The sequence below is a fragment of the Colius striatus genome, chromosome 14, assembly GCF_028858725.1.
Source record: "Colius striatus isolate bColStr4 chromosome 14, bColStr4.1.hap1, whole genome shotgun sequence".
In the NCBI taxonomy this organism is placed as follows: domain Eukaryota; kingdom Metazoa; phylum Chordata; class Aves; order Coliiformes; family Coliidae; genus Colius; species Colius striatus.
Window position 1 is genome coordinate 5,130,371 of NC_084772.1, and position 27,214 is coordinate 5,157,584.

The window sequence follows — 27,214 nt, forward strand, 5'->3', positions numbered from 1 at the left end:
TGTAGTTAAGGTTGCATCTGAATCAATTGCCAAGGTGGTTTCTTTACTGATGTTTTTAATTTGGAGCATCATCAAAATAAATTGGGTTCAGTTTTGCAGCATTGGTGTAATTTATTATGGAGAGCCTTGTGAGCTAAAACATATACATTATATATATATCTATATATATACATCTACCAACTTAATGTTCTTATTTTATAATTTCCTAGAAGATGATGGGAATACCCTAATGGGTAGGCCTGAAGTAGGATCAGAATAGGGTTAGAAAACAGTTTTCATCTAACAGTAGTGTGTGGGTTTCAATATTTTAAAGAGAGGGATGAAATACTTAGTGCACTTACAGCAGAAATGACTTTGAGAAACATCCAGAGACTGGAAATGATTCAGTCTTGATGAATTACCTGGCCTTACACTGTGATATAGCTAAAGGATGCATCTAGCTGGCTTCATTTTGTATGACCACTATGATACATCCCCAAGAGACTGAGGCACTTTCTAAGGAGGGAATACATTGTCCCCTTTGCATCAACAGTCCTTTCTTGGGTACATTGTGACGTTCTTTTTGTGGGATGTTTGCCACTGTGCTGTATGGCAGATGTGTGCGTAATGAAGCCAGTGGAAATAAACAGTGTTTCCCCCCGTATGAATATTTGATCTATGATTTATTTATCCACCCAGACCTGGACTAATAGCATGTCAAATGCTGCCTTTTTGTTTTTCTGCTGACATATTTCTATCACCAGTGTCTTCTGTATTATGGGCAGGAAAAATATTAGCAGATTATAAAACAATGGCTTAACGAGAGCACTTCTTTGATGTAAGCTAGATGGACTCCACTTGGGAAACTAATAAGAGATTAGGTGGAGGGGAGGGGTTTTTTGTCTACTGTAAAATTGTTCACATTAGGCTGGAAGAAGAGTAAATTGAGACTGACTGACTCCACTAGAACGTCAGACACTGACTGGTACTGGCAGGCTGGTGTCTGCTAGGGCAGAGCTTGCCTACATACCCCTGTGTGTATGGAGACCTGAGATGTCTTTTTTTACACCTTAGCATGCACCAAGTCATGGCAGAAAGAATCTGACTTGATATCACTGAAAATGCCTGGTCAGAGGTAGCTGAAGATAAGAAATCTTTTGATAGAGAAAAAGATGCTGAAAGAGTCTAAATGATCAATTCTGTTTAATCTGTGCTTGCTGTGATCTGATGCTGAGGTCACCTTTTTGCATCTGGAAAAAAAAAGAATTAGTGGGAGTGTTAAAGCAAAGAATGTCAAATTTGATCATGGGGTTTGGGACACCATGAGTGCTCATGGGTAATTCAGTTAATTAGGGATAAGAACTCTTGCATTTCTATCTCTGCTGTGCTGACCTTCTTGTGTAACTTTTGCCAAGGTAGTCACTTTCCTTTTGCCTTGTCTATTTATAATCTGTTAAATATCCAGGAAAGGTAGAAACCCTTATTGTGTGGTTTATACAATACTTAGTTCCGTGGCTACTTCTGCTGCTGTGAGGTCCATTGTAATAAAATGAATCACGGAGAGTTTTGTCAAAGGTGTTTCCTATTACTTGTCATTCAAGGGCTGATTCTCTTTGGTCCACAGTGTACCTTTTTTTACATAAAGAGAAGTTTCCACTGTATAAAGCATAGACTTTGCTGATTTTAAAAGAAATAGCAAAGGTAGAAAGAGTGGCTTCTGCTTGTATTTATTTCAAAGTTTGTTCTAGGTTTAGTGTAGCTTTGTGTTAGTGATAGTTCAAACCTGCAATAGTTCACTGCCTAGGTGAAAATGTTGTTTCTCCCTCCAGTATATATAGACAATATACTTTTCTGCTTACAAGAGACAGACTGCCAAAGACATGTAATTAAAGACCATGATGGAGGTTGGCATGCTTTCATTTGCAAGAGCAGTGTACACAATGTAAACGTTTGGGATGGTTTCTGCTTTGAATGGCTGCCGTAGTTCATGGCTGGTTATCTCCCGTTTCAAAGACTTCCTGCATTGAGGAAAACAGCTTTCCTAAAAGCTCTGGCAGTTCTGCTGTGACTCCTGCTAGTCTCCTACACTTTTTCCTGTTCATTTCTTTTTAACATTTTAGGAAAACATTTTGAATTTTCCTGCAATCTTTGATATCAGGAGATAGGAGCAGAAACACAGACTTGCATATCTAATTGTGCACTTGGCCTTATCTTTGTCTGCAAGGCCGATGTTTACCTTTGAAAAGGAAATTATTCTTTTTGAACAATTATAGCCTCTAAGCTTTCATCATGTCTCTGATTTGTAGTGCTTTACTACTAGTGCAATGTCAGATGTTTAGTGAAGTTTGTAGGAAGATAATGTCCTTTACAAAAGGGAAGTTAGAAGAAAGCTCTTTTTAACAATAATCTGAGCTGACCAAAGTGTTCTTGATGAACTGATCTTTTAAATTCAGTGAGGAAAAAGCTAAGATAGTAGTAGGCAGGAATGAGCAGTTGTAGGAAGAGAGGAAGGAGGAAGCTGGTTAAGGAGCAGTTAGAAAAGGATCTAGGGCTTACAGATTGGCCATAGCCATATCTAAATGGGTAATGTTGTGTTGTTTTGGAACAGGGAAGCCTTAGGCCAGATGTGTATGAGTAGGAATATTGACTGCAAACCTTGGAGAGAACGCCTCCTAATCTGCTGAGGCATGGAAGGGCTGGAGCTCATGTGCTATCTCTGGAGAACCTAAGTGAAAATAATCAGTAGGCTAGGAAGTGCAACCTGGGAGGGAGGAAAGACAGGAGAGAAGGAAGAAAGGAGGGAATTTGGCTTAAGAAAGAGAGGCTGGATGATAAAAGACTGAAAAGGGCATCAAGATAAGGTGTGGATATATGTATGTATGGATAGAAATAGTTACCCTATGGAGAAATAGAAATTACTTCTCCTTGAAGAAAGTGAGCACAAAGTCCAGTGACTTCAGCTGCAGGAGTATACATGCTGAGCCTGAGGAAAACTTTTTTAACAGTAGAAATAGTTCAACAATGAGCTAGATTGTCTGGCAAGGCTGTGCAATCTTCCTCTGCAGAGACCTTTAATATCAGGTCTCATCTAATGAATTCTCACTTCTGCAAACAAATGATATTTACTGGGTTTGTAGGCAAGGAATCTTTTTTGTGCATGTTTGTTGGCTATTGTAGCTCATACCAAGCACACAATGAAAAATGAACTGAGTAACATTCTTAAAATTCCTGACTTTTGCTCACAATTAATAGAAAATACCAATTCCTCAATCTACTTTACAAAAACTGCAAGTGGTTTGGATGATTCCTGTTACACTGTACTCTTACATTACTAAATTGAGTTTCATGCAGCCATTGTATAACCTCAAGAGAGAACATGCTCACGGAGACTTATAGAAACTAGGGGAAAGTGTTCTTACCTACACTCAGTTCAGAACATAGCAATGTGCATGCAGGCAGAGCTTTAGAGATGAGCCTTGCTTAAACTTTGTTTTAACATGCAAAAGAAGATTTTTCAGTAAAATATTTTCTAGATAGCCTAATAAAAATTAACTGATGAAAGAAGTTAATATCATTTTAATCACATTGAATCACTTTAATCACATTAAAGCATGTAGTAGCATGAAAAGGTAGAGTAGCCATGATGTGAGAATAGAAGAGGGGCATATATTTACTTTCAACCTATTGTAGCATGGCGAGGTTAAAAGAAAACAACATTAAGTAATAGGGTAATGGAGTGTTTCCTACTGTGGCATGTCATGTGTGTCTCAAGTCTCACCAGCCAAGCTGTGGTTAGCTTAAACTAAGAGAATGGCACAAGGAATGAAAGCTTCCATAAAATATCAGTTGTGATATTGTTTCCCTGGGTGAGGATGGTGTAATTCCTCCCACCATTAACAATAACTAGCCATGGCAATTTGTCCTGTTTTCTAATGATTAGTATTATTGTGTGCTTTTAATAAGTACAAAGTATCTGGTTGATGCCTATAGGATTAAGCAGATGCTGAAATGCTCAGCAGAAGTTGGGTCCTTAAATGACCCTTCTGTATTTCCTTTGTCATGGCACTAAAGCTGCTGCACTTCTTGAACTTTATCTGAGTACCAGCCGCATACTGTATTTATATCAGACACATTTTTTTGTTTGCATTTTGGCTTTATGAAATGTCAGAATCAATCTTATACTAATGAAATGTCCAAATTTCATCTCAGCTGTGAACATAGCTGCTAATCCTATAAGATGTTTACTTTCTGCCTCTCTGGCTATGTATAGTAACAGAGAGTCTGCCAACTTAAGCACTGCTGACAAATGTCTCCCTACTGCTAGTCAGTCTAATAAATGTTATTTCATTGAGTAAAGATTTAAAAATAATTAATTAAATGTCATTAAAATCCCTTGCAACCTTTGACAAGTTTGCTCTTATTACAGACCAGTAAAAGTAGTTACCTGAATACTGTCTGTGCCACCTGAATCTCCCCCCATCTAGTGATTCTTATGTTTTAATCTTACCATTTCTTAACTTTAATCATTGTAGAATACAGCTTTCAACGGCAGGAGCTATGGTTTAGGTGGAAACATAGTGGGAAACAGTAAAGGGAAAGGTAAGCTGTTCCAAGGAATGCAAAACTGATGGGCAAAAAGTAATCCAGAGGACACTGACCAGAGTCCAACCTTCCTAGCAAATCATACAGAGTATTAACTACAAAGCACTCAAGCCTTAAATTTTCCTGTGGCGTTCTCAAAGTGAGAGCTATGGAATTCTCAGCATGAAATTTTAGGCTGTGTTCTTTGTTGAAGGCTGTGGTCAAACAGTTCACAGGCAGACTGTCCACACAGGAGTGTGGATGTGTTTGTGTATGTAGTGACATTTTTAATGTTTAGTCTCTAAGTTTGAGGCCTTGGTTTTCCACTCATGCATTCTGAGTCACCCTCAGTACCCATGCAAACAGCACCAGAAACCTGCTCAGGCATAATGGCATATTTATTTGCATTGGCATAATGCCTGAGGAATTACCCAGGACTAAGGCCTGGGTATGCTGACCACCACAGAAAGAAAATATCTCAACAGATGTTTCTCAGACTTATGATACACAAGGAATGCTCTGTTTTAGATGGGAATTGGTAGACGAGAGGTATGGCCAAGCAGTCCTTTCCTCCGAGCAGTCCTTTTGGTATCTGTGAAGACTTTATCATCAAATCCATGTTATAACGTGACAGAAGTACTGACTAAATCAATGAGGTTTCCTGTGGTGACGTAGGGCCAAATACACCTTTCTGCTGGCCCTACTGTGGAGGACTCTTAAGTGATCTTTAACAGCCCGCAGACTTAAGAAATCACACCTTAGGAAGTCTCAGGCAGAGAAGTGTCATCCCTCAATGCCCGATCAAGAATCATTTTCTGTTTAGTAACCTTCTCCTTCTGTTTAGTTCCTGCTCTGCCACTTAATGTAATGCTTGTTTATTGCAGGCTGCTTTTAGTTTGGTCCTTTTAAAAGCTCCCTGAGGCACAATGATGCCTAGAAATTAATGTATTCCCTTCCTGCACATCAAGCAGATGTGTGTATATTGAGTTAGTGTCTCTAACGTTTAGCTGATCTCTTTTCAGAACATAGTTGAATCACTGCTACATACCAAACCCATTTGTAGCCTTTCCTCCTTAAACTATTGGGATATGTAGATTTATATACACAATATTTTTAGCTTTAATTGCAAAATGCTTGTATGACTTGCAGTTCTTTATGAAGCCGTGAGTCCCACATGTGCTACGCTACTGGGCAGCAGTGTTCTGGATGTTGAATGTGGCTGGATTCAACAGGACCTGGTGTGTAAGGCACCCTTGGCATTCCCAGATCTTAAAGTGGTTGTCTTTGTCACCTTTGACCACACACCTTTTTCTTACTAGTTGGAACAGAAGGCATCTTTGAAAAGATTACTGATGGCTGACATCAAAGATTACTTTGGTTAACATGCTAAGTAAAAGTGCCCTTGCCAAGGAATCAACATGTATTCCAGCTAACTGTTCAGCCAGGTTAGGGGGAATCCTGCTTCTCTTTCTCTAGAAGGAAAGAAAGTTCTCTCAGTGTTTGTATTACACAAAGCCATGATTGTTACTTCTCAGCTGTGGTTGAGGTCACTCATTTTACCTGTAAATGGTGATGTCTGATTTTCTATCAGAAAATGGAGGTATCTCTCCACTTACTGAAAGTCTTCTTGATATCATATCTCATTTGGCTGAGGCAATTAACAGAAGTAACTCTTTGTAAGAGCATCAGTCCTGTCTTACTTTTCTAGCCTTGCCATAAAGAAAAGTCAGAACTAAAAATGTCACTTCAGGTTGCATTGTGTTTATCAAGATAAAATATTGAAAGGATGGTTTCCTGAAAATCCCCCCAGCCCCTTGAGCTAGACAGAGTACTTACTATTCCTGCTGTCCTAAAAAGCCTTAGCTGTTCAAGTGAAGTCTTTCAAAAATATAGATTTATTTTAAGCACAGGAAACATCAGGATAGGCACAATTATAAATACAGAAAGATTAACCACGGCAATGAGCTTGCAGACAGGCGATGCAAGCAATAACTTAGAGGCAGAGGTTACCATTTCATATATGAGAACATACTGAAAGTTGATTATTTTTGGTACTAGACATTCAGACTTTTGCCAATCTTTTACTTGAAAATACCTGGTCACTCCACTCCTGAGTTTTTCTTTAGAAGTACTTGCATAAATAGATATACATCTTAAATACTGAGTAAAGTGCATTCAAAAGCAGGATGGGGGGAAAAAAGTAAAGGCCCAATTTCCAGTGGACTATAGAGGGGACTGAGGAAAACATACTCAAATCATTGACTAGATGAAGTTTGGTTTTGAATCAAACCTTAAAAACACATTGAGTAATGGCACAGTAATGCAAACATGGTTTCCAGGAAACAACTTTAGAGTAGATACTGACTATCAGAACTATGACTTGACAGCATATTTGCCTTTTAAGTTTTGCAGAGCAAGATCACGTTTCTGTGTTGATAATTACTAGAATAAAAATATGCTGAAGTTTGAAATGTTCCTCTTAATGTGATCCTGAACAGTTGTTACTCTAAACACATTCTGTTTATTTTTACATAGTCCATTAATTCTTAAGTCATATTGTCTGCGTTTTTCCTTAGACTGTGAGCTGCTGTCTTGGAATTCCAGTTTTTTTGTTGTTAGAAGTGTGGTGGTTTCCTTCTTTAACTAGCCTTTAAGCCTAAAGCCCTTTCTGTTAACATCAGTGAATCTGCATGTCTTATTCAGAAGCTTAAGCTTTATAGTTGACAAGTAGATAAGGAAATCAAAAGACAGCTGAAAGAAAATAACAGCTTCAGCTCTCAGCTTCTTGTAACTCATTTGTGTGTCTCTCAAAACTGAGAAAGGCTGAGGGATATTGCAAATTAAAATACTGCCAACCTTTTTTTTTTCCCTTAATTCATGTCAAGGATGTAGAGGAATTGAGCAGCACAAAAAAATTCCACTTGTTTTTACACAAGTGAACTCCTCAGTCTCCATTCTGAGAGGTCACTGCAGTGCTGGATCCTCTTATTCCTCTTAGCACATCTATTACTCGTGTGGAAGCCTGAAATTGGAAGACAGTGAACAACATTCCCAGTACAGTGAAACTGACATCAAGGATAGAATAGTTACAGTGGTTTTTCCCTTACATTCCTCCTGATATGAAAATTAAGACACACTTTTCTGCAAAACTGAAACTTCTGTGTCTATTTTATATCAGTTGTGCTTATGAATAGCTAGGGAAAAAAAATCTGTAGAACTCATGAGCTGAATTCTTTAGCTCTTCTCAGTCGTCCTTTTTGTCAGAGGTACTTGAGTTGTCCTCTTCATTGCCTTCAGGACAGACTTTATTTCTTGCAATTGGTGTTGTTTCTGAGGCTGGGACCGTACTCTTTCTACGGGGACTGTGTTTGACTTCAGGTGACTCAATGTCTTCCTCCTCCAACATATGCAAATGGTATCTCTGTAGCTCTAGGTAGGTAGTAAACAACTTGGCATATTCTGGATGCTTGAGTGCAAAGTTCTTGAACTCATCTGAAAAACACAAAAAACATGGATACTATAGTGCAGCTACAGAATCCAAGAAAATTTCAGTGCCTGCTCCTTTTACTGAAGCTGATCTCCAGTTACTTTCCTTTGAAGCATCTCAGGCATATCACACAATATCTAGGTCTGTGCTTCCAACAGCTGTCCTCAGTAACGTGGTATGACAACCATCAGATAATTTCAGGTGTTAAGGTGACTATCAGAGTTCTCTCTGTTACCAAAGGACATAACTTACCATAGGACAGCTTCCCAGTTTCATCTGCATCTATTTCTTTAAAGAGCATAGAAACATCAAGCTCAGGCACTCCCAGAGCTGACTGAATTATAGAAGCAAACTCATCTTCCGTTATAGTGCCGTCCTCATCCATGTCAAAGAGCTGCAAAAGACAATACATATAGAAATACTTAAGCACCACTTTGCCTATGAACCTTCTGTGCATATTATCCACCTACAGTAGGTTTCTAGTATTCAAGAGGTGATCTACAAACAGTGCCTTTTGGGATTTGAAGAGCCTGGTTGCATCTCAGGTACTTTCTCTTGAAAAAGTTGTTTTTTTCCTCCAGAATAAGACTAAGCAGACGCTAAACAAAGCAATGTTCGTGCTCCAGTTGGGATTAGAATATTCTCTAATAGGAAAATTATGTAGCAAACCTGCAACAACAACAAACCTCCCTCCTTCAGTAATAGAACTCATATAAAACCAAAATGTAAACAAAGGTTGATGTTAATTAGCACCATGAGCTATGTTAAGGGTCTACTGGATTCAGCTGCTTTATACTGGAACATCTTAGGTTTTAGTCTTCATTTTCATTAAGTTATGCCACATGTCCCATCAGGTTAAACTTACACTGAAATTTTTATATCAGAGTATCTTGCTCTGTCATCCCTTAAGGAATTGTTGTAATTAACAAAGAATTTTGGTGACTGGAATGCAGGCAGTAGATGTACACTGATCACCCCATCCCTCCCAGAGCAGTGACAGTAAACATCTGCCCTTGAGAAATATAAGGGATCCATTCTGAAGTACTTGCAACAGGCAAGCTTGCCCACTGGAAGGAAAGTAGATTTAGTGGCAGAGAAAAGAGGTAGTAAAAAGAACCCTGTAGTTCTGTTTTAGACTGAAGCAGCTTTTACCAGCTGAACTAGTCATTTCCTGCTCAAAGTGGGAATTGAAACACATTACTGGTCAGCACAACTGTCAAGATACTGAAGAGTATGGTCTACAAAACAAAACAATGAAACAGCAACAATAGCTGCTAGGCTTGATTCTTCATAGGAGCCTGTGTTGAGAAAATGTCCTTAAAAAAAGCACAAATCACTTGGACCAGCTGTGGTGCTTATCTGTGAAGCAGCCAGGGCATATAATGGATTGCCATACAAATCACAGTGCTTCCTGAATATGCATCAGTCCTAAAAAGTACTCAGTTTAAGATGAACATGACTCCTATCTCAATATATTCAATATGCTTTATAAGAGCAGATTAGTGGGTAAAATAACTGAATCTGTGTCAAAGATCTACTAAAAAAGAAGTCATTTGAGCATCTTCCCATTGAGAGATTCACAACCTGGGCATCTCTGATGACAGTGCCTGCCTGTACCTGAGATCTGAAAGAAGCTACTGCTCCTTGACTGCTTGTGCTATTAGGACACCATAGTTCAAGGTAACAGATGATTCTAGATGTAGCCTAATTTTGGATGTCAGTCTTGAATAGCCCTTCTTGATTTCCACCCCCCCCCCCCCCCCCCCCATTTGTTAACAACAGTAGCTCTACTGAGTGCTTGACTCACAGGAGGATATTGCTCCATCTATTGTCTACTTGTGACATTGAAGAATCACAGCTGAAGAAAACCTCAGGCAAAAAACCTGCAAGTGCTGCTGAATCATTTTTAGAGTTAGCCTGCCAACTTACATATTCATTAGTGCCTTCACATGGCTTTTGAAACCCTTTCCTATGAAGCTGATGCCTGCATTTCTCCCCTTCCCCTTCACATTATAAATGTCAATTGGTTTAAGACTATTACTCACATTTGCATTACAGATTGAAGCTATAAACTTATGATTGGAAAGCTAACAGATTTACAGTCAGCTTTGGTTTATCAGGTTTGTAGATTTACACTAAATGGAACTTACTTTAAATGCCATCCGAATAGTCTCTTCTGTGTTGGCTGGGTTACAAAGAATAGACAAACCAATTACATATTCTCTGAAGTCAATGGTGCCATCTCCATTCTGTAACCAAAATCCACATGGCAGGAGTTATAGTTAATACTGCAAATCACTTTAAAAGCTGTTGTATAAATGAACTGTAAAACATGCACTAAGACAGTTTACAACACTGGAGGTACTTGTTCTTCTTGAAAGAACAGTAACAGCTTGCTAAGTATAAATAACACCAGGGCTGAAGTAACAAGATATGTATCTTCAATAGCTAGAAACTGGGTATCAAATTCTATCTTGTAAACATCCAAACAAGAAATATTTCAAACAACTTGCAAGTTGTTCTTTAGTATATGACCTCCAAAAAGCTTCTAACAAGACTTGGAGTTGTCTGAGTTTAAGGTAACTGTAACAGGACATGTAGCACTGGCATTTGCTAAAGTTCAGAGACAAGTGCAACTTCCCAGAATAAACAGGCCAAGAGTGAGGGTATTGCCTGGACTTAATTCTTCTCAAGGTTGTTCAGCAATTACCTTCATACCAGTGTAAGTAGAGCCTGATGATGCAGTAAATCCACATAGTCTGTGTTCAGCCTTTCTTTGAAGCAAATGCATTGCCCTATGTGCTCTTTGGAAGCAAACACACCATCCTACCGTGTAAGTTAGAAATACACTGAATTCATTACAGCAGCCTCTCTGTTCATTTTAGTTTTGATCTGAGTCAATATTTTAATGTGTTAACTACAAAGCTACATCAATAAAACATTTGAAGCTCGCTTTGATGTGTTTTGTGATTAGTTCTATGTAAGCTACATTATATTTGCAGATAAGGAAAATGGCTCGTTGAAAGACATGCTTAGGTCAGTAGTGTTCCTGTGACCACATTGCAAGTTTCTTGAGGATTTTGGGAATCCAGTCTGGGGAAGAAGCGGTATACAAATGTTAGATGAAGGCACACAGCATAGTTAATGAAAGCACAATAGAGATGACTAGTAGCTCATAGTCCAGAACACTCAGAATAAGGGCATTCATCAAAACCTTTTTAAAAGCAAAGTGTAAAGTGGAGTTCCTTTTGTGGATGGTGTTGTACATTTTAGTAAGAGAAAGAGCTTTGAAAATGTGGACTGAGAACAGTACAACACATTTCAAACAAGCAAGAGGGATGGGTCTCCTGGATAAATCTGTAGTGAAGAGACATCTAGATTCTACTTCTGGCTCTTCTACCAACTTCTAATGCCTACTTGAGCATTCCAACCTTACCCTTTCTGTTCTTGGTTTTCTGCTGTTGTATGGTGGAATATGGAGCTTGCCAATGGAGAAATGCTAAGGCTGCTGTGCAGAGCACTTGGGAAACCTTGGGCTCTATGAAAGAGGGATTTCTGTTATAGGATTTAGGTCTCAAGACAGCCCTTGATTAACAAAATATGTGTAATAATGTGTTCAGTACTAACTAGTCTCTATTAAGCTATATATTTGACAAGACTTAATACTGCTAACATACAATTTTATTTAGCCTTCCAAACCAATTCAGGACTGTTTTGCACGGGCAACTTATTTTCTTTATCTCGATGGTCTAACCAATCCTTTTTGGAGACATTTAACCTTTCAGCATCCTCTACTTTACAGGCCTGTGAATTTTCAGGAAATTTTTTAGCAAAAATAATAGTCTTTAAGTTATTTTCATGTGTGTCTACGGGTGTAACTTTGAACAGATTTTAATGATTAGAGAAGGACAGTGCTCTTTTATAAAGGCTATTTACAAATCTGTGCTCTCATTGTGCTACAGAGTTTGACTTTAAGTATTTTGGCTACATCATAGTTCTCATAATAATAACTCTAATTTAAAAATGTTACTGTCATAAACCTAAACCTTTAAAACAACTGAGTGCAGATAATAGTTGTTCCAAGTTCCATAGAATACTATTTTTGGTCAGTTTTATTGACTGTATTCTTAGCAAAGTGTTGTTGAGACCATTATATATTTTTTTAAAGATACAAATAAGTATCACAGGAAAATAAATTGGGAAGTGAACTTTAAATGGAATAGTTTCATTAAAAAACAACCTCTGAAATCCATTAACACAGCTTTGGCTGCACATGGAAAAACTATAGCAGCTAATAAAGGGTCATACTACTTTAATGAAAGTGCTGAAACCCAGTAATCAAAACTGAGTGCAATCTGATACACAGAACTCCAACCATCTGAGTAGGAAATAAACTTACTATACTTGCAAGCTCATGTTGTGACTAGTTCTACTAAACCTTAGGATGCTGGCTAAGGTCCAGATGCTCTGGTGTTTTTGTTAGGGAGAAACTGTAGGATTGTTGCCTGGAAAAAGAGATAGGAGTTAAACTAAAAATGCAGGAAAACCTCCAGTGTTTGTGTAGAATCTCTGCAAAGAAGCACTTGCAAACAGCCCTTTTCCACGTATCTAGCTGTATTCTCAGCCTGTGCACACAAGAATATTTTAAGGAAACAACACATGAGCTGAGCTCAAATTCTCTAAATAGCAAAGTGGAACATCAATATTTAGATATTTGCATTTGTTACATATAATCAAGGTGTAGTGTAGCCTCAACAACCTTTGTTTAAGGAAGTTGACTTTCTGCTACTGTTTTCACTATAGCATGCTGGAGGAACTGGGGTTCCATTGTTTTTTTTCATGTAACAATAAATCTTACACTTTGAGAAACATGAAAAATTGTATTGTCATAAGTAGCCTCCTCTTAGGGTTGTACAAGGGCTGCAAGACAGATTCAGCTGGTAAAGTTTGAAGTACCACTGCCTCAAACCTTTTTTTCGCTCTATGGAAGACCATGGGAAAAATCAAGTGTGTACGTGTGTGTAGCACTCACAGTAAAGCCTGAGTCACAGGGAAGCTACAACTGGGCCAGCCAGGGAAGAACTGCAGATGCACTTCTCCTGTTAATGTGCATTCTCCCACTGTCTGTTACTACATGAAAATCCTAACTAGTTAGGGAAATTCTGAATCAAACTTGGTAGGATGGAGCCCACCTGGAGGTATCACTTTCCCTTGTGCTCACTTTTCTGTTACTCAAAGCCCAAATGTCACTGTAGATAACTGTGCTTCTCCATTGACTGACAGGGAGGAAGGTGAAAGCCTTTAAGAGGGAACTGAGCTCTCCCTTCACAATTAGGGGCAATAAGATTATTTTTCCCATTTCAATCACCCAGACTTTGATTAATCAAAGTACAGGAAGAAATGAGTCTAAGAGAAACTTCTAAGTGACTTTTTCTTAAGTTGCAAGTAAAAGGCTTCTGCAAGTATACCAAGGAGGAGATTTCATCAGTCTGGGAAACATTGTTTGCCAAGTATAACTACAAGATTTAGAAATCAAAGGTACCACAACTGATGTTGTACCACAGGACTCCATTAGCATTCAGATGTCCTGCGGGTATTGGGTGGTATTCTTCAATTAGTCACTGATGTTTACCTGGGAGGGGCAGAGGCATGTGGACTCTTCCATTCCACTGTGTGTAGCCTGCACTACTTAACTCATCTTTTCACATTCCAGTCAGCTAGCACACACCCTAGACAATTTTCTTTTAAAGCAGCACAGTCCTGCCGAGAAATCAGCCTTGTTACATTGCAGTGCAAGAGCTGTTCTCATCAACCGTGTAATCCTTAATTCACAGAAATGTACCTTTGATAGTTCATGTTACTCCTTTTTCTTTTACTCAAAAGTTGATGTCTTAGAACTGCACAACCAGGCTTGAGTGAGACGCTGCACCCTGGTAAAATATGACTCAGCCAGCCAGAGGCTGATTTTGGCTGGCTGGCTGCTATGCGACTGCATTATTACAGCAAGCTTCTCTAAATAGAAACGTAGTATTTTAAGTTGTTTTCATTCTAACTGTTACAAAGCTTGGAGGAAAGAATAAATTAGTTAGCAGAATTCTAGGAAAGAGAAAAAGGTTGTAAAAGTAGCCATACATAAGTCTGCAGTTTTGTTCTGGCCAGCAGGTAGAACTGACAATACCACTCAAGTTTTGCTTCAGCAGACATGCATGAAAAAAGCAGAAGTAGGAAGGAAATGGTTCTATAAATGCAATAACTATCAATGAAACTCTTGTGGTTTTCTCCTTGTTAGAAATAAGTGCACAACTCCTTATGAGCGATTGCCTTCAGGCAAACGAGCTTTATTCCAGTTAGCAAATGCTGACAAAGTGGAACAGTAACATCAGTGCCAAACTTACAAGCTCTTTATGTAACAGTTATATGCCTATACAAGCCACTTTATGTGAAGAAATAACTATGCTTTGATCCTTCAACACATTCCCTCACTTCAGAGTCTACAGAGAGTTTTGAGACAGACTTATGCAGATGTCCAACCCACAATTTACACAAACCCTTTGGAAGAGCAGACTAATGAATGCAGAAGAGGAATAACATCACTTTAAGCTGAGCTATCACTAGCTATATCTGCCTTAAAAGAAGGAAAAGGCTACAGTGTAATTGTACAGGATTGTGGTCTTCCATGTGTATCTTCCAGACAAAGCTCCTTCTCTGCCATGCCTTCATGAATACATGGTCAGCTGCAGCCAGTCTTCAATGGTCACTTTGATGCGTCCATTTCCATCTCGATCCAGGGACTTGAAGGCCCGGAACATGCTGTCCAGTCGTACCAAGCAGCTAATGAAGTTGTTGAAATCCATGCTGCCGTCCTCATTGGCGTATCTGCGCACGACTACCTGGCAGAGTTCTTCCTTCAGGTGGAACCCTGCAGCCTTCAAGGCATCTGGCAGCTGAGCTCTCCCAATAGTACCTGACTGATCGGTGTCATACTGCTTGTACACGCATTGCCATTTCTTGATGTTGTTCCACAGATATTTAAACTCTTCAAAGCCCAGTTTGCCATTTGTGTCGCTGTCCATGACAGCTACCATGCTGCGGCACGTGTCTAAGCTGAAACCATCTGTCTTCAAATCCTGGTGCCTGGAAACCACTTTGTTCAGGATGTCCCTTAGCTCCGTGGCACACACTTCCATATCATCTCCAGCCAGCTGGGCAAAAAGGCGACGGAAGTGTCTGATCTCCTCACTCTCATAAGCTTCCACGTTTGTCAAATGGTGGTGAGGAGGTGGAGGTGGCTCTGGATTATACTGAGCTGCTGCTTCACTGATAAGATTGACGAGACCTCCAACAAGTCCTCCAAGATTTCCTCCACGTCCACCTCCAGTTAGGAGGCCTCCAAGGCCACGTGCAAGGCTTCCTCCATGACCACTACCACTTCCTCCACTCAGCAAAGCTTTAGCGAGGAACATGGTGAAGGTTTTGGGAAGGCAGCTGCTCAGAGATCCAGTGCTGCTCTCGCTATGTGAAGCTGTTTTGTCTCTGAGCTGGGTGTGGATAAAACATGGTTTTATCTGCATGCTTAGACTTCCCCATGCCTGTGCATGTCTCCAGTTGCCAGAGTTACCTCAGATCTCAGTAGCTCCTGTCAGTTGTAGATACGCCTCTTATTTGTTTTCTTCTCTGCATAATTAGCTGTATGTGATTTGAGGAATCTTTTTAGAAAACCAATTAATGATGAGGCTGAAAGGCATACAGCAGAAGCCTCAAAATACCTGTGCTCATAACTGATGCAGTTTGAAACAAGCCCTGCCCCGTTAGTGTGACTGTCCCTCACATAAGATCTTCTTAAAGATACGTGCAGTAAAAGCTTATTACAGTCTTGTCTTTGCAATTCTTTCATGCTTCCAGCTTTTTTTAGTGAATTGAGCATTACACTACTAATTCTAGTCACTGAAACTGTTGTGCCAGATAAGGAAAGTGAAAGGAGTCTTGATTGCCCTTAATTATTTTACTTGCCACACCAGATTTCTATTTATGTATTGTGCTTCAGGGCTTGGACTACATGTTCCAAGGTGGAAAGGCAAGAAAAAAGGATGAGTACCTAGCTCTCCTAGAACAATGCATTCAGTAATTAAGGACATAACCTTGACTCTACTTTAGACCTTGTAAAACCTTTTTATCTGTAAAAGTCCTGAAGCAGTTTTAATCAGTATATACAATGCAACGGCCTCCCAAGGACAGCAATACTGCTAAAAGCTAAGTCAACCACAGCAGAGTGGATGCTGAGTTGAGAAGGCTTCTAAGATAAGAAACAAACTCCAGTTCATAAGCACTTGCAATAAAACAGGCTGCTTGCACTGAACCACACAGTGGATGCTGAGAAGTAAGAAAGATGATTCTATGCTACACCCTAGTCCATGACACTTTTGGTGTAGTCAGAGGGATGCATCCACAGAGCAACTTTCTCTCATCTTCAGGGAGAAGTGGAAAAAGGGAGAGATCACCCCTGGTTATGGAGGAAAGCCTAAATGGTCAGATAGCTTCTTCTACAGCTGCAGATAGGCAAGAGGAATTCTTATAATGTCTAATAGCACCCTTAAACACAGCAGTTTCTAGTCAGCTTCAATCTACCTTAACTGATGCACTTGTAAGTAGATAGTTTAATTAAGCTGTCAGAGTGTACAATATCTGGGGTAGGCACAAGGAAATATTCAGCCATTACCAGAATTATTATCATCTGATGGTGATGCAGCAACTTGATCCAAGAGTTAGCTGTCATCTCACAAGCTACAAACTTACCAACCTTTTTCCCATGGAAACTGAAGAAGGAAACTGTAAGAGTCACGTATCTTGCCTCCAGAAATTGCTAACCAAGAAGTATTTATTAAGCTTTAAATAATTAATTAAATATGCCCTTGGGATATGATTGTTAGCAAAACATTGTCAACAAGATCTCCTAGTTAACCATGCACTTACCCTGTCGAAGAGTAGAAACAGCTCTTTGAGGACATCTGAAATAGGCAGCTTCAAGTACTCTGCAAACTCCTCGATTCCAATTCTCCCCCCTTTGGAAGCGCTTGCAATCGCAGCAAAGGTATCCAACTGCTCTCTGACATGATTCCATTTTAGGCTAGGCAAACATGAGGGAGAGGAGATGTTTCTATACAGCAGATCTTGGACAGATGGAATTTCAGTGGGAGTTATTACAGTGTTCAAAGATGAAAAACAGCCAAACAAAGCATGTGTGTACAGCGTTAGAAATGCTATACTTCTAAATGGACATTTTGTATGAAATCAGCATTTAAGGACTTCTCTCTGGTTATTAATATTAAAAGCAGACAGTTCTATTTTTGGATATATCAGACTTTCCTAGAGTAACTTCCCAAAACCTAACATCATCTGTCCAGCAGCTAGGCTAGTCTAGCAGAGAGCTTTCCATTATCATAAATTCACATCATGCTCTAGGGTGAATATTTCCTTAACAGAAAGGAACAGATCTCAGCTCTGTTAGCTAACTCTACTCAAATGCTAGTATCACTACAACCCGAGAAGTATCTCATCTCTGCATAAATACACCATGGTGCCTCAGTAAGAGCAATTAGGATTGCCATGCAACTACTGAAGATTGTTCCAGAGTTCTATAAATGGATACATAGCACATATGTAGTAAGTCAAGGTTCACTGTGCACATACTTCAGATTTGACCACAGCTATGCCAGGTTATTTGATGGAGTGACTGCATGACTAAGTGGTTCAGTGGTTAAATTCCACTGTATCTAGACAGAAAAGTCAACACCACTACTGAAACATAGCTGCACAGTACACCTAATAACAGCAAGCCACTGGCTGAAGCTTCAGGCTGGAAGTAAGTTTTTACCTCCTACCACGTACTGCCTGTGAATCCCCCCAAAAGCAATTTAAATTGGGCTCAAGCTTAACATTAAGTACTTAAGGAAGGTAGAGCAGTACCTGTTTTATTTTATAGTGAGATTAATCCATAACAGATTAGAAAAATGCATTTTTCTTCTTGTAACACCGCACACAAAATGACTTTGGGCTAGTTCTTACAAGTTTATGAGGTGGCCATCAACAACTGCACCACTGCAGTAATTATGCTGCTAAAGCTAAACTTCCCTTACTTCAGTTTCTTGCTAATTTTGGTGAACTCCACCAGCCCAGCTTCCATGGGTAATGTCAGCTGTCCTGCTGAAATCATCAGTCTGCAGTCTTCAAACGTGTGATCAGTGACTGGCACATTCAAAGCTCTGAAACAAAATTAAGGAAAAATAAAAATCAGTTTCTAATATGAAAATTACTTTAGTTGACTATTTCTCTTCTCAGTCTCCATTTGACTTTACACTAACACACAAAACAATGTGTTCTTGCACTGCTGCAAGTAGGATAAAGCAACATATCATTGTATGAAACTACATTATGGTAGAGCCATGATGTTTCAAGATTTACAGTCTTGTAAATGGAGCCCAGTAACCTTGGAGAACAAACCACTCACTTATTCTTGCCAAGCAAATAAGGGAGCAATTTATTCCAGCTTTCCATGAACATGCTATGTTCCAATGTAAGACAACTTTATGCTTAATGTAAAAACAATCCAGGTATTTTAGTATAGGAATAAAGCAGTTTCAACATGTAGTTCCTGGGGCTTGAAGAAATTGTGCTTTATGGTTGGGATATATATGGAATTGCAGACTAGAAAAGTTCTCAAAGGTTTTATTCATGACTGTTTACATACGTTGCCATGGTTTGTCGGACTCTGTTGGCAAAAAGAATGGGATCATTCTTTTCTTCCTCAGTAGGAATGTGAACAGGCAGAAACTGAAAGAGATGAGTTAAACAATCAATTCAGTAGGCACCACTTTATTAGCAACATGGACAATTTCTTAGTTATTGTTTGGAATGGGAGAAAAATAGAAAAAAAACCCAGCCATGCAATGAAGGAAATGGACACTAGAGGTCTCAACTGCTTTAGAAACCACTCAGGCTCTTCTGCCTTAGCCACACAAAAAGATTTAGTCCTAACTTACCTCTTAAAAATTGGCAGAAGCTGATTTAACATGAAAAATCAAACTCTCAAAATAAATGCATACTTAGTTAGAAAAGTAAGTGCTACATTGGTAAGAATGTGAGTCTGAAATGCCATCTACTGCTTTTCAAAGATCCTTTATGAGTGAAGTTATATCTTGGAATGGCCTGTGTAAGGCTTTGAATGTTTTAAAATACCTGCTGTAGTCTCATCTTGTACCTGTGAATTATATCTGTCAGCGTATGACCAATAAAGTTTCCTGTAAGTTATTCTTCCATGATAAAAATGTTCAGGAATCTTAGTTGTAGAGCACTAACAGGATGCAAATACTGTAATATTTTGGAACTCCTAAGCAGAGAGTAAAAAAGTCTAACAGAATAACTTCCTCTCCTCCTAAACCTAGCAACTCCCAGATAGCTAAATAACAAGGAATTTACTGTTGAGGATTTATTCAGTGTTACTGTGTAAGAAATTGGAAGTAATTACACTAAAAATGTACTATAGCTGGCTTTATTTGACATGGCATGAATCGGTGTCTGTCTGCTTGCAAAGTCGTGTCTGTGGAGGAGTATTTGTTCTTTCTGCTTCAGTCCACAGTGTTCCCTTGCAGCTCTTTTTACTGTGCTTTTCCTTGATTATAAGTATGATTTATCTGAATTCTGCTACTCCTCACCCTGCAATCTTGCCCTTAAATCCTAGCACAGAGCAATCCTAGATTAAGGTGTTGCTCATGGTTCATTGGAAGACACGGTTGTTAATTGTGTATCAGTATGTTTCTTCAGTTATGTTGCAGCTGCTGGTGATGCACTACTGTAGTACTAACTGTCCCCTATAAATCCACACTCTCTTGAACAGCCTTTTTGCATTTGTTTTTAAGGAATGCTGCCTTTCTATGATTGAACCCAGTAAATTTATGGGATCAGTTATCTGTCAAATAGCCATTACAATTTTCTGTTTATAGCTAAAAGGTTTTCTCCCCTGTAAGGACACCAGGGGTCCAGCTGTGCACATGAAGCTTTCAGGTTTCATTCTTTCTAGAAGCAGTTGCCAGCTCTGTTCAAGGTTTGACATAGGCCCTGCCTATTAAAACGCCTCTTCAGAAGTCACGTAACTCTTAAAGCAAAGAAGCACTGGCACACTGTACAGACACAGAGAACTGTGAGATGAAGTCATGACTCTGAGAAGTTTATCTATGCAAACATGGGTGATGGTCTGGAATGTGGGAGGTTGAGGTCTTGCTCAGACAGCAATCTAAACTTCTGGCAGGTTAAACAACATGTCCATCCCCTTAAAAAAACCCACCTACAATTACTCATAAAACCAGTTTGCCAGAAACCACAGCTGGGGATGAAGAATTTGGTTTCTTGGCTTCCTTGAAGTGGCATGCATGACCTCACACACACACACTGCTGCTTATCTGGTGAAGACTACAAACTATACCTTCCCTGTCAAATTGCAGTGTTAGAAAAATTCTTGCCAGCAATTTCAGTAGCAAAAATACCTCTCAGCTGCTTTTGACTTAGTCTCTCTTCTACCAGAAGGGCTACATTAACTATTTCTGTCTCCCATGTATATAAATTACATACATATGTCCTTCTGCTCAAAATCATTAGGGGAATTAGCACATTAGTACATCTTATATGTCTACTATACAGGAAAAATGTCTTCCCTTAAACCGAATGCCATTGTTTCACAACAAAGACTATATTGTCAGTAGTAACAACACTGCTTGTATTCACAAAGTTCTGCACAACTTTGTTAAATTCTGTGTTTTGCAAATAAACTGCAAAACCTGTCTGAATTTCTCCCACTCCTCAGGCTCCTAAAACAACTTAGTCCATGCTGACAATCACACTTCAGCTATCTGACTCCTCACTATTGTGTTTTGGATGTTGACTACTTGACAGGCAGCAGTTAAGAGTATATGAACTGATACTATGCTGTTTCACTATGTTATTTCAGTTGTCATTCATCTGTCTTTGTGCTGTACAGCTGATTTTAATGATCAAGGGAACCAGTTCACTATACAAGGCTCAGTGCAAGTATTAGAGTCCTTAAGTAAGCTCTTAGTTATAGAAACGTTTTAGAGTTCAGTCTCAGAAGATGGTGAGGAAGATGAGGATACTTTGGTGGGAGCAGGGAAATGAGAAGGTGGAAAAGACTGTGACTTCTTACTTTTAATATTACTTTTTATAGCATTATACTTTCAGTATTTTCCTACTTTTAATGTGGTGATGAGTAAAATGCATGTGGTTATAATTAGCAATGATTTTTACAATGCTTTAAAAAGAAAGACACTTCTGACAGCTTCCTTCTAGGAACTCATCAGATGAAGTGATTCACAGATACGATCAACAAATCTAAATATATTACTCACCGTGACATTCACTTATCTTTCACTGACAGTAACTAACAAGGTGAATCATACATTTAGATTTGAGTATAAATTCCTTGCCTGCTGAATCTTAGTACAAAAATACTTCCAATTCTTACCTCAACTTCTACTCTTGTGAAGAGCTGACATAGTGTCATAATGCACAGCTCTTTTCTGCAAGCAAAGAGAAAGAAGAAAGATACATTTTACTTAAAACCAAAGTATTTGCATATTAATAGGTGAAACTTTTAAAAACATTGACAAAACCACAGCCAATATTGGGTAAGGTTTTTAATTACCTTGTAGTGAAGTTCCCTGAAATACTGCTTTTGACATTTTTTTCTACAGGGCTTCTGCATATACCTGCTGCTTGGTCACTGGGCAGACAACTTGGATGTCATGTACATTAATAATACTGCACAGTTATTTGGCCAGCTATATATATATATATGTATGTTACTTTATCTTTAAAGAGGTGAATACATACTGGATTTTAAAGCTTTAAGAGCTTTGATTCTGAGAAGTAACTTTATCTCCTATTCTTATCTGCAAAATGGGACCAGTAACTTCCTTCTGCAGAACTGAAGCAAGGAGTTGTTATTTGCTGACCATTTTTCAAATTATAGCAGTGTTGACATAAATGTGTTAATGAAGTTTCAGTGTATGACAAAGAAGTCACAAGTGTTAGTATTAACAGGTAAGGGGAGGAAGAAACTGTGAAAGATAAATGTCATTAGTTCCATTTGTTCTTTTCATGATGGTTGTTAAGCAGAAATGCACATACATCAGCTCTTTACTTTAAATCAGGGAAATTGTAAAAGAAAACTTTCCAACAGTCTTTCTTCTATTCTTGTTTGGGAAAAATAAAGAGGAGAGGAAAAGGCAACAACTATGGGATCCTTTCTGTTTTCTGCAGGAATCGACTCTTAATGCTTTCTAACACATAACATTAGGTATTCCTCTCAGGAAGGCACAAAAGTAAGAAAGAAGTAGTAAGTGAAAGCAGAAACCAGGTCAGGAGGTTACTGAGAAGAAAATTGTTACTGTTCCATCCTGGCTGAAATATCCAGGAAGTTTTACAAAAACTGTGACAGTTCTGCATTTTGTGATCTGCAGGTTTATGGCAGGAGATGTTCTACCCCATCCATCCCTTCTTTTCCTATGATTTTTGCCAAGGTGTTCCTTTCATCTTCTCGCAGGCTGTTTCAACTTGAGCCATCCAGACACCCAGGCTTAGAGCATTTCTCTATGTTTAGTCAACAAGCAGCGCCTTCCCTTCTAGAGGAATATCTCTGATTTCATTTTTTCTTCACTTATTCCTGCATTATCTCTCTGGAGGATTGAAGACAGCTCCTTTTCAATCTTTCAGTACAAATCCTTCATAGGGGAAATGTGTAGTATGCCACTGAATTTGGAATGTCCATTACTCTCAGTACGCTGGTAACTGTAACAGCAGTAATAACAGCACCATCACCACTGAGAAATCGAGATGGACGTTTTCATCTAGGTCAGCTTTTACAATGTTCATTCTAGAAGTATGCAGGGGCTAGGATTAGAAATGATAACTGAAAAGGTGCTTACGATCTGCTCCACTAGTTAAGACACGTTTCAAAGTCAGTTGCCTTAAAAAGTTTAGTCATTAAATTGATACTATTGTACTTAGGTACACTACATCTTCCACAGGAAAACATGATATGTGGCTTCTTCAAATCTACATTTTAATGAATGTTTACAAGGTGAAAAGTATTTTCCAGGCATATTTTCAGTGCAGCTATAAAGGTTTTTAATACTTTAATAAAATCTTTTAGCATATTAGAAGGCTTCCTGTGTTTTAAAAATGGAAACATCCTTGTCTAACTGGTTTATTGAAATATTTTTCAGTATATATGTAGCCTCTTCACTGGGATCTCAAAACAATTGTTTTTGTTGAGTCAGGACAAACTACAAAAACTAAAGAAGAATCCTAGATGTTTGAATGGGGAAAGATGGTGAAAATCAGTACTTGTTTTGCCCATTTTCTTCATTTCCTTCAAATGAGATGGAGGGAATAAAATAATATTTAGTTTTTCTTGTTTGTATACCACATAGAAAACTGTAAATATCTCTGTATTTTGGTGACTGTTATTGTTTCCCAGAGAAAAAGAATTTCAAATGTTTCTTTTGCTCTAGGCTAAACATGCAAAATGTAGGAGAAAATGAAACAAAACAGTGGCAGAACTGGAAAGAATCTCTCCACGTTTGCAAACGCTTTCTCTAGCCATTCAGATATGAAAGCTACTGCATGACAGTATTATCCCCAAGTATTTCCCCCTCATAAAAACAGATCTAGAAGAACATGTGTCTTGGCTTAGATGAATCTGTTTGGCAGACTGTTTAGCAACAGAGGGGGAAAAAAAAAACCCATAGGTAATTTTCAGTAAGACTACAAAACTTACAATGAATAGCCCTGCCATGTCCAGGTCACAGTGTCCTATGGAAAAAAATTAAACAGAAATGTATGACAAAAACAGATGAAGGTTAGACAGCAGCTGAGTTACAATATAAAACAGGCACAAATTTAGTAAAAGTAGATGATGGTTTTATAGTCCTGTAGTGACAAATAAATAAAGGTGTCAAGGAGACTAGGATTCCTTGCTTTAAACAGTTGTAAATAAGTATGGCAGACTTTTGGTAATATCAGCAATTGGGAATAACCTTTAGTTACTTTGATATTTTAAGTCATTCTGATGTAGAAAATAGAAGTAGGAAAAAAATCTAGTAAGACTTTTTCAGAGTCCCTTTAGAAAGACACTCTCAGAAATATGTTTGGGTTGGTTTTTAAGGACATATCTGCATATCATGGTTTTTCTTGGCTTTTTTTTTTGCTTTCTTTCATTTTTCTTATTCTAAGTTTACTGCTTCTTATGTATAGGTTTTTATGAGGTATACTGCAGATTCTCAAATCAGTGAAATGCAATATCAGTCCCCTTCAGTGGTTCCCTTCAGTTTTGAAATTGACCTGTAGAAGGACTTTACAAAGGAATCTTTGTAAATAGCATCACCACCAAACACTTGTTTTTCATCTTAAAAACCATTAGGGATGAAGGGTTTGGTCTTTTCTGGATTTGTTGGATAATCAGATAATAATAAAAGAAAAAGTTAACTGGCTAGACTGATGACCCAGCCTTCCAGCTGCCAGTGAAGCAGAGCCAAATGTCTGCACCCCTATGCATGCATGAAAGTGTAACCATTTACTCAGCAAAACAAGGGGAAGTTGCATGAAAGGAACCATCTGCAAAGCTGCCCTCCTGAGGTACCTGCAGGAGAGGGTATTGGAGATAATGCATGGCTCAGCTTTGCTTTTGTTCTGTGATCTACAAACCTGTTTGCAGTAAGAGTATTCTGAGGTTAAAAAATGATGACTAGTATGGAAATTGTGTGAATTTCAGAGTGTGAAATACAGGTTCTGTGGCTATGCAGGAAGTTTCTAACTTCTGCTGCAATACTTTCCTATGCTTTCTCTTACTTCATAGCTAAAAAGCCCAACAGGAAATTTTCCACAATCAGAATAGCAACTACGTCATTGTGACACTTGGGAAGCCTGGCTGCTTCCAGGAACACTGCAACTCTAAAGCTCAGGACAAGATTCTTCAATGACAATGCAAAATATGTAGGTACCATTTAAGTCAGGATTTTGTCTTCCCTATTACTAGTTAGTGACAAAAGAACGTTTTGCTTACCAGCTTGTTAGGGTATCGGAGCAACACAGGTTGTACAGGGACTCGTGGAACAAAGGCACCTGCAACCACAAATTACAATTGATTGTTAACACTTAATAAAGCAGTTGGGAGTTTTCAATAATTCATGTAAGACATGGTATCTGGAAGGAGAAATTTTTCAAAAGGCAAGAAATATTTGAAGTGTTCTTTTAGTTGTGGGTTTGGGTTTTTTTGATTGTGAGTTGTGGTTTGTTTTTTTCCCTGGGGTTTGTTTGTTTTAAATCAGCAATAAAACCAACAAAGTGTCAGGACAGACAAGGGTTTTAGTCTGCATTTCAAGGAGAAAGCTGCCTAAGATTCCAGGACTGTTCATTTTCTGTGTACTATCTCTCCATTGCTTGTTATTCATTTCAAAAGATTAGATATTCACATATTCACAAGGCTGTTGAGCATTTCCTGACCCCTCCTCTGTTCTGGTCATCTTCATAAGGGTCATAAGTTATCTGAGCACATAGTACTGATGTTGCAACTTTGTTACCCAAGACACTGTACAACAGCCAGAAAGCAGAGCAGCCTGGCTTTAAGTACAGCACAACAATGTAGTGATCAATGATGCTATCAATACCTTTCCAAAAATCTATTGGCCTGCTTTGCTATGCATTACACAAACAGATTTCATAACTTTGCTGCAAAGCCTTGCATGGCAAAATTTACAGGAATCTAAGATGGCATCACAGAATCTTAAGGGCTGGAAGGGACCTTGAAAGCTCATCCAGTCCAACCCCCTGCCAGAGCAGCAGCACCTAGAGTAGGTCACACAGGAACTCATCCAGCTCGGTTTGAATGTCTCTAGAGAAGGAGATGCCACAACCCATCTGAGCAGCTCTTTCCAGTGCTCCTTCACCTCAACAGGGAAGAAATTCTTCCTTGTATTTCTTTGGAACCTCTTGTGTTCCCGTTTATACCCATTGCCCCTTGTCCTATCCTTGGCCGTCATTGAGAACAGCCTGGCTCCAGCCTCCTGACACTCGCCCTTGACATATTTGTAAACATTAATGAGGTCAATGGCATGAGTGTAAGTTGAGCTAAAAGAACACAAGTAGTGTGTATTTTGGTAGTTCATCTCATAATAATCAGAGTCAAGTTTCCGGGTAAATAAATTAGATGAAAACCACCCTGGAAAAACCCACCCAACTAACTGTATACATCATACATATTTCACAACCTACAAAATACCCAAAAGTAAACTGACTAGTGTAAAAAGAATGGCTTTAATGCCACTGAAACTTTATTGACATAAGACATTATTACAGTGCTGTTGTGAGTGATGTACCTGCAGAAATACAGATCTTACTATAACTACTAAATTAGCCTTTAAGGCATTATTTTACAACAACAATGCACAAAATCTCTCACCTTGTTTAAATGTGATCAGGCAAGATCGGTTTGTGCAGGTGCCTTCTGGGAAAATCAGTATCTAGGTTTAAAGAGAAAGAAATAAATATATACACATATTTTATTTAAAAGATTTTCCTTCAGCATCAGTTAAATAAAGGCTGACTTTTTATGCAAGCTCTGTGACATGTTACAATGCATCACAAGAACATCATTACTGTTTCAAAAAGAAATGAACAAATAAGTGAAGGATGCTTACAGTAATATTAACCTGATCCATCTTGATTTAGAAAGATGTTTTGTAAGAAAGGAGTTCTGGGGTAAGGCCTTTATCAGTTCAGAAAAATGGTACAAAAGCCTTCAAATATTTCTCCTGAAACGTTTAGTGTTGGTAATACGAGATTGTTCCTCTGCCAGCAGCTCCTTATTGAACTGCTGAGTGTATAACCATCAAGGGTCTGGGCTAACAAGAGTCAAGTGCATAAGATACTTGAGCGTTTACAGGCACAGATGCTATCAACATGAGTCAAAAGCCTAGCTGTGATGAGAAGATCACAGCTTGAGGGGTAGTAGCAAAAGGCAGAGAGAGCACATGCATCTGTGATGCAGTGCTCTGAAGGCCTTACACATGACTGCATAGCCTCTGAACCTGAATGACACACACC

At 38.7% G+C, this 27,214-nt stretch overlaps 2 protein-coding genes across 2 annotated transcripts in view; both read right to left on the minus strand.

Moving 5' to 3' along the window:
• Positions 1-6,436: 6,436 nt before the first annotated feature.
• The window catches only part of LPCAT2 (lysophosphatidylcholine acyltransferase 2), a 31,809-nt gene continuing 11,031 nt past the window's right edge, over positions 6,437-27,214 (minus strand). Inside the window, exons 5-14 of the mRNA XM_062007698.1 lie at positions 26,571-26,631; positions 25,176-25,234; positions 23,892-23,926; positions 21,576-21,630; positions 18,792-18,874; positions 18,181-18,306; positions 17,018-17,171; positions 10,198-10,296; positions 8,300-8,441; positions 6,437-8,052 (exon numbers count right to left, since the gene is read on the minus strand). Coding sequence (XP_061863682.1) covers positions 7,805-8,052; positions 8,300-8,441; positions 10,198-10,296; positions 17,018-17,171; positions 18,181-18,306; positions 18,792-18,874; positions 21,576-21,630; positions 23,892-23,926; positions 25,176-25,234; positions 26,571-26,631 — 1,062 coding nt within the window. The 3' untranslated portion in view covers positions 6,437-7,804. The remainder of the gene's footprint in view (positions 8,053-8,299; positions 8,442-10,197; positions 10,297-17,017; positions 17,172-18,180; positions 18,307-18,791; positions 18,875-21,575; positions 21,631-23,891; positions 23,927-25,175; positions 25,235-26,570; positions 26,632-27,214) is intronic.
• Positions 14,474-15,712, minus strand: CAPNS2 (calpain small subunit 2). The gene is given in 2 exon segments (XM_010202799.2): positions 14,474-15,603; positions 15,605-15,712. Coding segments are annotated over 2 exon segments (870 nt in total). The 5' UTR covers positions 15,635-15,712; the 3' UTR covers positions 14,474-14,763.